Genomic DNA, 16,648 nt, shown 5'->3' on the forward strand with positions numbered 1-16,648 from the left:
ACAGAAAGAACCATGGCTGCTAAATCACCATGTGTTTGAAACATTTTGTTTCCTTTCCCAAAAATTTAACATTACAAGGAAATTAGTTTGAGAGAATTGAATTTTGATTACAGAACAGCAGCGCCATCTAAAGTCAGCTTCTGAATATGACATTAAAGCCACAACTGGAAAGCATAATGTCACTTATATTTTGGCTCAGAGGTTAAAGTGCTATATCTTTTTTAAATGAACACTACATCCCTTGCATGTAGACACATTTACAGAGAGGAAACTGAAACCCTTTTCATTTTAGAAAATCACCCCTTTAAATAAAGCTACACTGTTTATTCTGTTTATTGGTGATTGCAGACAGGAAATTGCCATTTAAAAATTAAATGTTTTGACAGTTACAGATGTTTTGGTCTTCAGCTGTCTCTCGAGTTGATTTAGAAAACTTAAAACCACACTGAACCTCTTAAAAAGCTATTTTAAAGTAGACTGGCAGATGTCATGTGTCACAAGTTGTTTTGCATTTGTAATAAGACTTAGATGTTGGAGTCAATTTTCCATTTTCCATTATTTGGTCCACCAGCTATATTTCAGGTTGTCTTTGAAAGTAGACATCTTTTGCATAAATACAATGTGTCAAGGTACCTTTTTCTCATCAAGTAATGGCCATGATAGAGACTTGGTGATAAAACAAGCACTTTGATTGACAGACTGAGCAAAACCTGTCTAAAAGTAAGACTTCTCCTATAATAACCCACCAAAGGTTTTAAAATACCATGTTGCCACTAGTTGGCAGCACTAAGCCACGTATAATACCTCCCAGGTATATTTCTCACTCTGTCAAAAAGTGCCAATATACTGCAGAGTACAAAGGTCAGAGCTAGAGCAATCATTTGAACATTTGAACATTTGAAATGTTTCCTCATATGTCTCTCAAATGATCACAAAAAGAAAAATCTGTTATCTTAAGTGAATGCCATGACCCCAGCCCATTCAAAACCCATGACCCATTTTTATTACTCTTTGAAATTATATTTTTTTAAACATCAAAATTCACAGCTTTCCATACTCCCTTACAAATGTTATTTTAATTGTGTAGTTTCAAATACGAATGAACATTTCTAGCAGCTGCATTCAAATATTAACCCACCCTTAGTTCATTTCAGAACGATATTATTTTAATCATGTCAGTACACAATTAAGTAAATTCAAAAATACGTCCAGATAATAACCTCTAACATACAGCAACAGACATTCATTCGTTTTTGTCTTTTTAAAAAGCATTTTCGCACAAGACTTTTGTGTCTGTTTAATTTCTGACCTTGCAAGTCCGGGCTTTAAATGGGGCACGTGAAGGCAGCACTTGCCACTAGGTCGCCATGGAAACGAAGACCAAACAGGCTGCGTCGATACAGAGCTGCTATCTTTTTTTGCTATCCTTGTCATTTTAGCATTTTATAATTATTGGTAACTTTTACACAACATACTCTGAATATGGAAGAAGTTGATAAGGATCCACTGGAGTCGCCTGAACCGTCTGTGCCCGAAATTCGAGAAGCTGATAAAGGGTAAATAATGAAAACTGCACGCTAACGTACTCAAGTTAACATAATGATACATAACCTGATACATAACCCAAGTTGCAACTTTTAATCTACGTGTTATCATGCTCACTTTTAGTTTTCGTTTTAATAGAATGGTTGAACAAAGCCTTCTGTAACTGTACACCTTCAGGGTCTCCGCAGAGGGTCAGGAAGAAGACACAGGGGCCGACGAAGAGTTCAATGAAGAGAGCCTGTCTGAAGAAGAAGAGGAGGAGGAGGAGGAGGAGGAGGAGAGTGAACAGGTATGTTTAGTTTCTAGGTACGTCCCTGTGAACTTCCTTCCCAGTTTCATTAGACAATTAAATAAAAATGATATACAGGAGAACACAATAAATACATTTTTAGTTTCTCTTTGAATGTTTTACCAAACAAGGATAATAATACTGTCCTGTCTGTTTTTTTTAAATGATTTAAATGATACCTGACACTGATTATGCATAACATTTTTTTACATATAACATATGATATTTTATATATGTATATATATATATATATGTACATATGACCACATCAAGAATGAGTCATATGTAATATTAAAGTTAATAATAATACATAATAATAATTGTAATAATTATTTGTATTGCACTTTACATTTCAGCAATGAATAAAAGTGCTACAGAGCAAAAAATTATTTTAAAAAAAGGTTAAGAGGAGAACCTATAAAAGACATTTAGCAAAATGCTTTCGTAAAAAGATTTTAGGTCTTGTTTAAAAACATCTGCAGTCTGTGGGGCCCTCAGGTGGTCAGGGAGGGCGTTCCACAGCCTCAGAGCTGCAGAGGAAAAGGCCCAATCACCCATGTTGCGGAGCTTGGTTCTGGGGGCTTGGAGGGTGTTTATGGTTGCAGAATGGAGGGTGCGTGAGGAGATCTGGAGGGTGAGGAGTTCCTTGAGGTATAGGGGGACATGTCTGTGAATGCACTGGTGGGTGAGGAGGGAGACCTTGTACTCAATTCTGAGTGGGACAGGGAGCCAGTGAAGAGATTTCAGGATGGGGGTGTTGTGATCATATTTGCGCACCCTCATCAGGATCCTGGCAGCGCTGTTCTGGATGTACTGCAGTCTCTGGATACCAGAGATCCCGATGAGGAGTGCATTACAGTAGTCTGGAAAAAAATCTTTGCTTTGAATAATAAATTGTGTCTGATATGTTTTTGTCCCCAAAAACTATTCAGTTACCTTGTTAAAATCCTTAAAATGTCTTCTCCTGTAAACATGGAAATATTTCTTATTTCAGAAGTTTAACTGCTGGATACATCTATTACTTCACTGAATCTTGGTTCCAAAGTAGTTGTGATCACAAATCATGAATGATCTTAAAACTCAGATTTTCAGAGAAACTTTGGCTTAATGTGAAAACAGCCTTTACATCATTCTGCACAGTGAAGCTTAAATATCCAGTTGAAGGAACAAGAAGAAAAACTGATTTTACTCTCAGTTACTCAGTTGAAGATAGTTACTAATAAAATGATTATTATAATTAGCTACTATTTAGTTGAGTGCAATTTCTTGATATTCACATTTGGCAGTGCCATACCTTGAATATTATCTTATTTTATGTTAGTTCGCCACTTCTCAGCGGATAATCAACCTGCAGAGAGATTTAACGACATTAGTGACCAACATTCAAACTGCAGCTGATGCCAAAGAATCAATGCGAAGGAAAGAGTTGGAGGAAGCTCGCAGAACAAGGTAATTTTTCCTAATTACCAATTCTTCTTTATGTTTGATATCATAAAGCTACGTTCTTATCAGAATAGTCTTTTAAAAACACCTAATCGGAATTTGTACTTGCTCTACCCTCTTTGTCATTCTTACCTCTCTTCCTCCATACCATGTTTGTCCTTCTTGGCCCAGATTGGAGCGGCTGGAGAATGATATTAAGTCCAGCCAGGAAAAATTTGAAGAGATCAGTAGAGGGTGGTCGATGGCTAAGGAGAAGGTGATCCCTCAGGAGCTGCAGCAAGCCTTGAACAGCCAGCAGGAGTTGTGTGCTGAGCTCATAGAGGATAAGAAAAAACTCATAAATGACCTGCAACAGGTAATTATCTTTTTATCTGTTAATAAAATATATTCTTAATAAAGTCACTAACTTCAGTCAGATTATTTAAAACTTTCTATGTAAAAATATTCGTAAATAAATGATACAAAAGCAGAAAACCTCAGAAAACAAGTATAAGGTTTTGGTGTTGTTTTTCTTCCCTTGTAATCTGTGAGCGCTGTTCATTAATTTGATCCTCTCTCATGTGTCTCTGAACAGGAGCTGAAGGTTGGAGACGATCGCTATGTAAAGGACTTGAGGAAGCAGGCGGAGGAGCTGGATGTGATGATGGAGAGGATGGAAGAGCAGATCAAAACCCTGACACAGGCCTACAGGGAGGAGCTGACCCAGATTGAGGTACAGTACAAGTAAATGTGGGCCAAGAAGCAGCTTTAAATAACTTTTCCTTCATACTTCAAAATCCCCTTCATTTACATCTGCCAAAATGACAAATGGAATGAACTCGTAAGGGGAATCGGATGAGGCCTGCAACAAGAAAGTGATTAATTAACTGATTTCTCATGATCGCCATCACCTTCTTGCTTTCAGTTGAATAATTTATTGTTGAAATACCCAATAAATGCCTGTTAAATATAAATACTTTTATTAACTAAACTAAAATGGTGAACATGGTAAACATTGTGTCTGATAAACATCAGCAAGTTAGCATTGTCATTGAGACATTTCTTACTAAAAGCTGCCCTTGTATCTTTCATAGAGTGTTTATCAGCAGGAACGTGAGGTCTTACTTACAAGACACAAGATTGACTGGGAACAATACACGAAAGAGCTCACAGACAACCAGGTCAGGGTAACTGAAATAAAAACAATTGCTCTTATATTACATGTATCAGTTGTGTATCTAATTGTATCTAATTTACTTTTAGCAAATGAGAGTCGCGGAGAAGAATGAGAAAGTGGATGAGTATGAAGTGAAAATTCACAACCGAATGTTGGAAAATACAGATAAATTCTGCATCACCAAATTTGAACAGGCTGAGAAGTCTCAGGTTTGTATATCAATATGCATTCCAGCAACTTATCCTTTTATTTGATATTTGATAAGTGTTCCTGATGAACCCAGCACCCACAATTGCACCACCACTTGAAAAACAGTCCCATTCTTGTCTCTATAGGTTTTGGAGAGGGAACATCAACAGATGAAGACCAGCCGCATGATCATTAATTTAAAACAAAAAAAGGAAGAGAATGAGAAAGACGGACACAACATGCAACTGAGCCAAACAAAGAGCAGAATCGTCAGGTAGTACACACAGACTTTCACACAGCGATGCTAATTATATTCAGTTCACTCACTGTTTCATGACTTTGTGTTTCAGTCTGCAGTCAAAGGTGAAAGACCTAACGATGGTGTATGCCAGGCAGGAGAAACAATTTAAGCAGAAGCACTATTATTTGTCTGAAGAGTACAAACGCAAAATCCATCAATATGAACGCATACAGAAGAAAATTAGGTGAGTCATAATTATTTACATAAAGGGCGTACGTGGTTTCAGATGCATGACAAAACACAACATTTAAGCCATACAACAAAATAAACACAGGAAAAGGCTGATATTCTCCAAATAAAACATTTTGTAATAATCGACAGCAGACCTCCTTTTAGTATATGAAAACTTGATTCAAGTATTTGATCCATCATCTTTTCTTCATCATCTTTTCTTCGACCCCTGCTTTACTCCACGCAGGCACTTTGCAGTTGCTGACGCCAAGAAGTTTGAGGAGATGTGGCTGATGATCGAAGCCGAGGTGAAGCAACTAGTGGAGCAGGCTTTGGTCGTTGACTCACTGATCTGCAAGCAACATCTTGGTCTAACCTGGCAGAGACCTGCTATGGCATTCATGGAACTTACTGGTCCACTCAAGCCTCAGAAACAGGCCCAGAGGCCCACTCAGCAGACTTTTTCCCAGCTCTTTCAGACTGGGGGGGCTGGACAGAGCAGCCAGGGGATGATGGACGCCTCAGTTGGGCCTAGACTGGAGACTGATGCTGAGAGCACAAACATGGAAGTGTGCAGGGAAGGGACAGCAGTGGAGAGTGGGAGAGCTGCGAAGGAGGAAGGAATGGTGTCAGTGGAGACGATGAAGAAACTTATGGAACTGCTGTGTGATGAGTCGGTGAGAAAGAAGTCTAAGATTTATGCTTATGACAGAAAGAATGCATTAAGCAGAGGTTTGTATAGAAAAAGACAATCATAGATACATTTATAAAGAAAAAGGTAATCATTTTGGGAAATAACACTTTCTCGATAATAGATGAGACCATGTCCACAATATTGCTATCATACTGTATCTGTTCATTAAATAATCTGCAGTCTCAGCAGGTTGCCTAGCAACCTCACATTGAACAAATGAGAGTTTATGGTGGATTTCTTTATGCTAAGCTAAGGTAACTGGCCGCTGGCTCCAGCTTCATATTTACAGTATCTACAAGTGAGTTGAGTTAGTTCTGCATTAGTTGCAATGCACAGCCTTTAATGGGCCCCAAACAGCTGCTGTGAAGCTTGGAAATGAGCTGTAACTTATTTGAAATAAGCTCTCTGCACGCTGGAGTCCTGCATGTGTCTATGTGAAAGTCTTACTAAAGTGCATGTGTGTGTGTGTGTGTGTGTGTGTGTGTGTGTGTGTGTGTGTGTGTGTGTGTGTGTGTGTGTGTGTGTGTGTGTGTGTGCAGAGTCAAATATAAGGTAGAGTAAATGAGTTTAATCTGTGCAGTGAGGCTTTACTTAATCAAAATGCTAATATAATGGTGTGAAGCCATCAAAGCAGCACAACAAAAGCAGTAATATGAAATGTGTGTGACAAGCACATTCAACCAAATGTTTCCTTTTCTCCTGTCTTAGGGCTTCCTGATGGAGGATAAACTGCTCAAGCTGCTGGCTTCCCTAAAGAAAGATGAACAGACTGTGGTGAAGCTGGACTCTCTCCTTTGTGTGAGTTCATTTTTTCGATAAACAAATCCAGCACATCCAGCACACTGTAGTATTCAGCAGCTGCTTTCAATGTATTGTTGGACTGCATGCAGTAAAGACATGGATAACAAATGCTAAAAGGTGTCATTTTGTTTTCTCTTCCAGGCTTTTGGCATTGACGAGGCAGATATGCCCAAACTGGCTGATTTCTTATTAAAGCACCAACAACAGCAGAGAAAGCCAGCTGAGGTGGGGAGGGAAAGAGATGAGGAACTCAACTTGACAAGATTTTCATACAATTACTGTTTCTGCATCTTCCATCTGTGTTTTTCCCCCTTTCTTTTCAGGATGTTTTTGCTGAGTTGGGTGAATCTATCAACTCTACGACTAATCTGACCTCTAAATCCATCCATGCTAACTATGTCCTGCCTGCTTTTAAGAGTTTCCTCAAGCAGCACATGCATTACAGGTTAGATAAAAATGTACTGAAACAATTAATCCTCATGTAAACTACTTATTTTGTATTATTTTCCATTATATTTAAATTCTGAAAGTACCGTTATTACCAACAGTCTTTCTATGATTACTTGATGCTAATCTGTTTGTGGTGCTTTTCTAAGGGAGAGCTTAGCCCACCCGCAGCCCAGCTTTCAGTTTTTAGATGTCCGGGATACCTCAAGGGATGAAGCTTACTGGGAGAGTATGGGCAACATCATCTCTGAGGACAAAGTCAGACTCTGGGAGGCAGCAGAGAACACACTGAAACAGCACCTGTGAGCAACACACACACAGACAAAAAGCACAAGCACACATCTATCCACCCACACTCAAATGAGTAATGGTCTTTTTCTGTGTTTGCAGTTCGGTCCTGACAGACATCTCTGAGCTCGTCACTGAGACCCAAAGTCTGAAGCAGCAGAACACAGAGCTGCGGATGTTGCTGCAACAGTCTCTCACATCAAGAGTATGTGTATGATTTCAGTATTGTCTCTGATATGTGTCACACTGTTTTCCACTTATTCCCTTATTCCTAACAATAGCACATACTGTACAACAATAACAACAACGTAGGGTAATGTAGTGTATATAATATACATATACCAAAAATAAAGTATTTATTATTATTATTATTGTTAAATAAGTATATTCTAAAGCTGAAACAGTTTTGTATTAATCAGTAGGTCAATTAAGTATTTGAAAATTCACAGTTTTAACAATCAGCTATTTTTTTAATCAGTAGTTTTTCCAAGTAAAGAATGCTATGCCTCTGCTGGTTCAAATGTTCAATTTCCCCCCTTTCTTCATCATATTTGACAATAAATTAAATATCTTTCAGTTTTGAACTGTTTGAACAGAACTATAAATCTTGGGCTCAGGGAATATGTGATGTGTGTTTTTCACACAATCATTTTCTGATATTTTATAGATCAAACATCATACAAATAAAATAAGATAATAAATGTTTCTTCTCTTACACCATCCATCTGATATATCTCACAGGTCACCACAGAGCTGGATTTTCCATAATCCATAATCAACTTGGAATCATCCCAACAGGAACAGGACACATATGTGGAACCATCAGTATTTGTTAAGTGATTTATGTTCATTAGAAAAATAAAGTCTCTATTAAATCATGTTGAGGTTGCAGGTTTTATTTTTACACCTCTAAAGAAAAAAAAACAAAAACAAGTAGAACAATTAACTGCAACACCAGTAACCATTACAGCTGAGTAAAGACATACAACAGCTCCTGTGCGGTACAAAGGGAGACATACAGTAGTCATGTGTGTATCAGGACTGCAGTGTTATGTTGTTCTACCCAGCAGCGTTGAAGAGCTTGTGGCTGAGCTCTGAGGGCATAGAGAAGAAGAGCAGAGCCAGGAAGAGCACGACCAGCACGACGGCAAGCAGCACAGCGCAATGCCACTTGTAGTGCCTCCAAGCCACGATACACATCGTCCTCACTGGACTCAGCAGCCATGACATACTGGAGCTGGGACGACTGAACAGAGAGATTTAAAGAATAAAAAGGCGATTGCAAGCAGCAACTGAGGAATATGTCTCTTCTCACACACTCAGGGTGAGAGCAACTTTAACAAACATGTAGTCCATGGATTCAAATTTATTTCAAATTGCCAAAACAGACAAAAAATAAATAGTGCACACATTTTCAAAAGATATATAAATACACAAATTCATAAAACAGGCAAGTTTAGTGCAAACAGTAACTCTGTAATTGGTGAAACACAGAATCACAAACGAAGACTGCAACACAAACGTATGACAGGTCAAGCACAGGCAAATTCTGAACAGCGGGTAAAGAACACTGCAAACAATGCTGTCTGATACGGGGACAGGGCCGGAGTTTCCAGAATTGTCCCAGACTCCTTTACCACTCGGCTCAAGTGCACTTTTATCATATTCCCATGAGATTACCTTTACATTAAACATTATGCTGAAGACAACAGGGGTTTGTGATTTGTTCGTGTCGAGGTGGAAGGACAGTCATGCCAACACACATGACCTCTCCGGTCTGTTATCAGAATGACGCATGCATATTGACATAGAAGTATGCAGTTTGGTATAAAACTGATCTTGATCCTGGCCTGGTTGAATGATATTTGCAAATAATTAGTTTTATTCTGAGGATTATGTCAGCAGTTTTTGTGACACAGAACAGTGAGTTGAAGAGTATTTATACAATTACACAAAAATATGGGAATATAGTTTCTGAGAGAACCCACCTACCGTACCTCTGACCTGTGCTTAAACAGTCAACATACTGATCATACAAAAGTGGTTAAAACAGCTGCTGAGAATTATTTGCAAATATTGTTTAACACAAGTCTGGCTTGGTTTCTTCTATTTGAGAGATTAAATATTTATCATAGCAGTTGAACTTGACCCTGTGGAAAGCTTATTTTATTATTTCACTAGCTGATTAATTTTGAAGTCTTATTGTTCTGTCATTAGGAAAATAGACATCTATGTTATTTTTGTTTCTTCATTATTAGTCTGGAAGTGTGCAAAGACTGCAAGGGCTATAATATTGGTAAAAATATTGTTCATTTGTTTACTATTAACCTAAATCAACAGCAGACATTGTAGTAGAAATGGGAGCTCTAACAGCATCATGGAGCATCACTTGAAATGAACATCCTTGCAATCGTCTGATCACGACCTAAGTGCTCTGAAATGAAGATCTATAAAAAAATGTATTGAAATACATAAATTAAAAGCTGTATAAATAGTTAAAGAAACATTCACTGTCATGTAACATTGCTTAGTGAAATAAGGACAGATAAGGGGTTACTTCGTGCCATACAATTGCTTTTCAGTCAGTTCAAGGATGGAATCCAGATATTGAGCATTAGATTTGTTAGGCTTGCTGCAGATTGGATAAAGGTTTGTTTGTGTTTCTCTTGACTTTGGGGGAAAGTTTTCTGCCTCTTTCCTCAGAAGTAAAGTGGAAGGTGTCAAGCTGTACATGAAGATCAGAATGGATTACAGAGCAGGAAGGAATGCAATCGGACCTCCAGAGTACCATCTCCTCCCTCTGCCTCCCTTCCTGTGGGTGAGACTGAGGGAGCGACTGGGACTCCTTCTTCTGGTATTGAGACACCTGAGCCTGCACCCTCCCCCCACCCTCCCTGTCCTCCCAGCAGCTTCTCAGGCTCCCAATAGTTTCTTGACAAGGTAGCCCGGCATGCTGTAGAGGAAGAGGCCCAGCATGATCAGCAGCAGCAGGGCCAGCACGATCTTTATGATCAGCCACTTGTAACGGTTGCACACCAGGTAGCGGATGGCTTTCAGCGGGCTCAGGAACCACAGGAAGGTGGTGTCTGGGCGGCTAGTTGGGTGGGATGGAGGTGAAAGGTGAGGAATATGGTGAAGAGTGCATAAGGGTGGATGGAGGGTGAGGAGGGGTGAGTAGTGAAATGGATGGGAGAGAGAAAGAGAAAGCTGGCATTAGTGGTTAGTAAGCCATGTTTCATTTGTGAGTATTTTCTTTTAAAGCAGCATGCTCACAACCAGTTGTTGAGCTGTGACATTTTAATAAAGGGGATGGTGGCCTGGGAAGACGATTGGAACTGTACCCAGAGATTGTGGATAAAGCAGAGGACACAGTAATAATAAATAACAAGGGCGATGATATATACAATAATATTTAAATTTCAGCTTGTAAAACATCTCAATTATAAAATTGCCAAGAATCCACTAATTTAAAGCTTTATTATAAAAATAGTTTTTATATTACCCATTTATGATTTTAAATCTTCTGTTTGTTCAGCTTTACCAGCAGCAGTGCGTCTCAATGATCCTCTTGTTCTTCGGAGTCTGCTCTTTGCTACTTTGATCATCAAGGTGACGCTATTCTATAAAGTTTATAGGCAACAATATAGTCTAAAATTGCATATTTAGTACTAGTATATAGTTAATATTATAGATCCAAGATGAAACTGTTAAACAGAAGGGTAGGACTAAAAGAAAAGGCACAATTACCTAGTGGCCTGCTACCTCAGCAGACAGTGCCATTGATTCATCAATACACAGCACAGTTAGGCTACTGATATTTCAGAGCCATGGCTGAGGCCAACGATTCTAATTTGCTCAAACCTCAGTCAGATAAAGGATCAGTGAGTCAGGCAGACTAGACTAACACATTCAACTAAACAACCCTTCTGCCCCTACAGTCTCTCTGCTACTAAGGGATGGAGAGAGGGCATTACAGGTTAAGAAAGGTTGATGCATTTGAGTAACATTACTAACAAGGGGGATGGCATCCCCCAGTCCACCCTCAAATCGTCTACAGCTCACCACCCATTTTTATTTTTAATCAAGATAATGTTTCAGATGACCAAAATACCACATCACAGACTAAACGCTTTACAAAAAGAGACATATGCACAATGAATATGTTGACAAACATGGATGGATGAATGACCAGCCACTCCAAACACGGCACCTGACATTTTATCTGGGCAGTTTCCTTTAGTTTCCTTTAATCCCTTTATATGCCCAGTGGTGTCCCTGTTCAGAGTCTTATCCTGGTTTTAAACATATTCAAGATATAAAATGGAACATAAGAAACCTAATTATTGATAATCTTGAATTATTGCAGTATAATAGTTTTATGAAAAAAACAGTACAGTAATGAAGCATTTTGTATATGTGACTTACCTGCTGTCCTTTGATGGTTTGCTATAGTATTTTGTATAATATCTGGGTGTCAATAAAGATCTGTTGTTGTAGGAATGGAAATTTCCTGGAAATCTTGTGAGTAATTTTCAGGAATTATAATTTTTAGGACATTTTACACAGTATGTGGTACTTTGGAACAAATCATAAGCAAAAATGGAAACTGTGTTTAGCTGGTTTAGTTGGTGAGCACTCACTCATGTTTTTATGTTGCTTACTTGAAGAAGTTCTTATTAAATTAGACCCTTGACAGTTCTTCAAATGACGGAAAATACTTTTTTCAGTTTTCAGGGGTTTTTTTTCAGTTTGTAGTTTTGCGTATCAAATAATATATTAATTATTAATTATATATTAATTTTATTATATTTTATAATTATTATTATATCATTACCTAGCTGCTGTATATCTGTTAATTCTTAGGACATTTTTTAAATGTAATTTTGTAGTATACTTGAAATGTGTTTGTTTTACATCTCACAGTTGGTCACTTACAAAATGCATAATGGCATTTCATGGCAAAAGACACTGGGTTGCACAAAAGGTGGAGACAGATATATAGGCACAAAACATACAGTATTCTATAGCTAGGGCAACAGAGGAGAGATAGCAGTGGAGGAAAGAGGGCTTTGGTGCGACGGAAGAAGAGGCGCTACATTTAGCCCAGGAAGCAACAAGATTAAGTAGAGTAGCAGAGACAGCGGAAGAGGAAGGGGTGAAGGCTACCAGCGCATCAGGCCCCCAGAATCTTCTTGACCAGGTAGCCAGGGAATGAGTAGAGGAAGAGGCCCAGCATGAGCAGCAGCAGTATCAGCCCCAGGGCCTTGAGGATCAGCCAGCGGTAGTTGTGCCAGATGAAGTAACGAATGGACTTCAGTGGGCCCAGAAACCACATAAGACTGGTGTCCGGGCGACTTTGGGGGAGGAGGGAGAGGGGGAAGGAGGGAATGCAGATGGAGGCAAAAAACAGAGAGAAACGTAAAGGAGGAGTGGGGTCACACATACAAAGGAGGAAAGGGATGATGGGAGGGGAGAGACAGAGGGAGACAGTTGAAGAGATGGTAGGAGGAGAAACGAGTGTGAAAGTGTAACAGTGGCCTTTTGACAGTGCGAAAAGCAGCAAGGGTCAAACTAGACCACATCACATGTTATAAATGGATATTAAATCTTAATTGGTGATAGATTTGCTGTTAAATCTACACTGCTTTTTGGACTGTGATTTTACTGTAGAGGAAATTTATGGGACACTCCTTGCTCCACACAACCATCCTCATTTTTTAACTGCCAAAGTAACAAAATACAAGTAACTGTTAGATTCTACATATATCATCAAATAAAACAGGTCAGTATCTTACTTTGGTTTCTCCAGCGGATCCGGCTCATTTCGTCCCAGTCCTACAGGACTTTTCTCTGCTTCCTCTGCTGTGACCAGATGGAGCTCAGCTTCAACCTTACCCTGCAATGACAGCATACATCACCACAAAATAATCCTCTAGATAGATAGTGTGTAAAGTGATATTTTTGTTTGGTTCAGTTTGGTTACTTCTGTTGAGATTAGGCTTGACACAGTTGGTATTAACGTCATCCTTAAATTTAACTAAATTTAACCCTCACAGTTAAGGCCTTTTTATTGACATGATTTATGAGGAGCTAAACTGAATGTGATTTTTCCTTGGAAGGGTTTTTTCATTTAAAGGATTTTTAGAGGTCTGAAGAGGTGAAAGTATTTTACAAGAAAAGAGACAAAGAGAGAGAAAGAAAACAAAAATATTACCTTGAAAAGTCTCAGGTTGAAACTTAGACACTTGTGTATTTTTTACTTCTATGGTTCTTTCTTTACTTCCACTCCTTTTTCCACTGCTTATTTCATCTCATTGTATACTGCCTTGAATCTCACTTTCTAACTAATATTTAGAAGTAATGTCATAATGGTGGTTTCATGCTGGTATGCTCAGTATTTCATGACTGTCTTACCGTGAGCTCCATCTCATCATTCTCATCACGGGCCACGAAAGGCCACCATCCCTTGACCCTTTTTTGTTTGAAGATGGAGATGGTTGGCAGCTCCTGCTCGTTCCGGATCATGTCAATAGAGCACTGCTTGGCTGTCTTTGCACCACGAGGGAACCGGTTTAGGTCCAACTCAATTGCACCTGGGTGTGGTTATGGTCAAAGTAGTCAGACACTATCATGGTAAGACTCTGGCTATGATCATGGTGAAACAGATGGGTGATTCTTCCCATTGAATTGAAAATTCTCTATAGGATTATAGCCTTCAGCAACAAGAATGACACATCTCTTCAGAAGAAAAAAAAAAAAACATTTCAATCAGCTCTTACCCAGGAAGTCATCAGCAGAGAAGTGGTCCGCATCCCAGACCTGCAGAGTGAGACGAGGTGGAATCTTGTATTCAGTCTCATCCCAGGAAAACATGGACTCTTTCTTAGAGATGACGATCTTCTCCTCAGCCATGAGGTAATCAAAGGGGTAGACGAAGCGCCAGTTGAAGTTTCCCTCACCAGTCAAGGAGTGGTAATGCACATCTGTGTCCTGTTTGTCCTCTTGCTGCCCTTTCAGCCACCTGTGGGACGTTTACAGGCAGGTGAGACCACAGATCAGTGAAGGTCATGAGAATTAGGGGTAGGTTGACCTTTAGAGTCATGATTTGGTGAGATTAGTAGACATGTCTTGTTATTTGATTTTGTCAGTCATGCACGTTTAGGTTTTAAGGTGTAGGAACCTGTCTGTCTGTTAGTATATTAATTTGATTGATTTAAACAAGGAGCACAGGACATGTTATAAAAGTACCAGTCTGCCAACAAGAGAGATGATGCTAATTGGTCAAAATCAAAACACATAATGCGACTCTCCAACAGCAAATCTGATTAACACAGTTTTGTGTGCATCACTGTTAATTAAGATGTTTCTGAGTGATCCATCCTAATCTGATTTGATGCTGGAGCCTCACACTGTTTTGAAACCCATGCAAACACAAAGCTTGCAGAAATGCCATTTGTGAAATTTATACAAACATCTTTTGTCCTTACAGTGTCAGACTGCAGATACTAACAAGCAAAGGATCAAAGCATGTGAGGGTTGTTTAGTGTGCCAGCTGGAGCTTTTTCATTAACAGTTGAGTAAGACTGGCTTCATTAGTCAGGAGGAAGAGGGAGGGAAGCTGCACGAAACACTAAAAACCATGAGAACGTAAGCTGACAATGGAAGATTGTCAGTCTGAAACATCTTAACAAATACTGAGAAGAATGTGCTATGATTTGGTGACCAGTGGTGGAAAGGTACATTTACTTAAGTACTGTACTTGTACTTTTCTACTATTTTCTGCTACTTTTTGCTTCTACTCCACAAGATTTCAGAGGTACTTTTTACTCCACTACATTTATTTCACAGCTGTAGTTATTAACTCCATTTCACATCAATATTTTTTACATACAAACTCTGTCAATAAAATATGCAGTTACAGATTAGACCACACAACAATGCATTATATTCCAATAATATATATTTGATGACTATAACACTAAATACTTTAGATATACAGTATGATTAAATGTAACCTTTTCCATTTACACAGTAGTCATAGAAGCAAAACTTTTACTTGTAATGGAGTATTTCTTTTCCTAATTGTAGTAATGCTACTTTTACTTAAGTAAAAGCATCTCAGCACTTCTTCCACCACTGTTAGTGACTGAGATGCATTGTCTTAAATTAGGGCAGGGCTTGGATAAAATACTGGGAACATTTTGCTTGACTATAGAGGACATATGTCTGCAAATATGCCTCAATCAAAACCACTGTATCACAACACTGGATCCATCTCAAACAACCCCAGTGCTCCAGTCTTTACTGTTAATGTCTGACAGTTGAGTCAGTAGCTGAAATCTTTTTAAAAAGTAGTTATCATCCTCTGAGTGTTTAGAGTTGTTTGAGGATGGTACCCTGTTTGTTACAGCGAAACCCAGAGGTGACACATCCACACTGAGGTGACACCGAGTCAGCTGAGGGAAAAGTGAGCTTGGTCAAGAGATGCAGGAGTGAGGAGGCTCCGCAAAACCCTGTCATTGTAAGCTTAATATATCAAAGGCATTACACACATTTCTCACGGCAGACATATTGTCATGTCACAGCAGGAAAATGAAGAAGAACTAAGATGATAAAAAAAAATCTGCTCCAGAGCGTTGGTGTTATTGTGCATGCTGCTTTGTTTTTCCTGCTATCACGAGTCAAAAGGTCTGTGGTGAAAAACGTCCTGTGCTGCAACATGACAACATTGTTTAAAACATGTGTTGGTACTGGCATGCTAATTCTTTGCTTGTATACATCCATGCAAGAGGCTCCAAATATATTAAAAATTAAAATTCCTGGGTAGTAGTTTATAGTAGAAACAGTACAGGACCAAACCACAAACCTGAAATTAAAAAAACAAAACAAACCTTGGTGATACTTAAATTTCAGTCCTCCTACTTAGCATTTATAAGCAGTATATTAATATCTAATAAATGGTTTATAACACACTATAATGTGGTTGTCAACAAACATTTGTGTTTCTAATGTACAGTATTTGTCAACAAATTTTGTTAATTCATTTTATTTTTTATTCAATTTTATACACCAACTTTCACCTATGGATGTCCACAGAAGAGGTTATAGATGTTGACAAATACATGAACGACAAATGTTGACAAATCCATGCATTCAGTATTTGTAAACTGCTCATAAACGCTTAATAATTAAGATGTTATCAAAAGCAAGCAGTTTGACAGTCCATCTCTATTCTTGAATGTATTCTTTACCTTAGCAGTAAACCAACACCTTTTAATTGCTAAATAAAAAACCTCACCTGAGGCACATCATGAGTTGAAAGAT

The 16,648-nt window shown here is 38.6% G+C and overlaps 2 protein-coding genes across 2 annotated transcripts in view; one reads left to right on the forward strand and one right to left on the reverse strand.

Annotated features, from left to right (window-relative positions):
• The first annotated feature begins 1,482 nt into the window (after positions 1–1,482).
• On the forward strand, positions 1,483–8,092 carry drc1 (dynein regulatory complex subunit 1 homolog (Chlamydomonas)). Its single transcript, XM_053336697.1, has 18 exons — positions 1,483–1,556; positions 1,723–1,851; positions 2,333–2,468; positions 2,621–2,692; positions 3,156–3,283; positions 3,449–3,632; positions 3,852–3,989; positions 4,351–4,437; positions 4,520–4,642; positions 4,769–4,896; positions 4,973–5,107; positions 5,342–5,771; positions 6,497–6,586; positions 6,731–6,814; positions 6,913–7,034; positions 7,186–7,338; positions 7,427–7,529; positions 8,066–8,092. Exons 1-18 carry the CDS (start codon positions 1,483–1,485, stop codon positions 8,090–8,092), a joined length of 2,343 nt encoding a protein of 780 aa, XP_053192672.1.
• A 2,145-nt stretch (positions 8,093–10,237) lies between these two features.
• The window catches only part of otofa (otoferlin a), a 75,660-nt gene continuing 69,249 nt past the window's right edge, over positions 10,238–16,648 (reverse strand). Inside the window, exons 44-47 of the mRNA XM_053336698.1 lie at positions 14,104–14,345; positions 13,739–13,917; positions 13,120–13,220; positions 10,238–10,418 (exon numbers count right to left, since the gene is read on the reverse strand). Of these exons, the coding sequence (XP_053192673.1) occupies positions 10,238–10,418; positions 13,120–13,220; positions 13,739–13,917; positions 14,104–14,345 (703 nt within the window). The remainder of the gene's footprint in view (positions 10,419–13,119; positions 13,221–13,738; positions 13,918–14,103; positions 14,346–16,648) is intronic.

This window comes from Scomber japonicus, chromosome 17, assembly GCF_027409825.1.
Source record: "Scomber japonicus isolate fScoJap1 chromosome 17, fScoJap1.pri, whole genome shotgun sequence".
Lineage (NCBI taxonomy): Eukaryota > Metazoa > Chordata > Actinopteri > Scombriformes > Scombridae > Scomber > Scomber japonicus.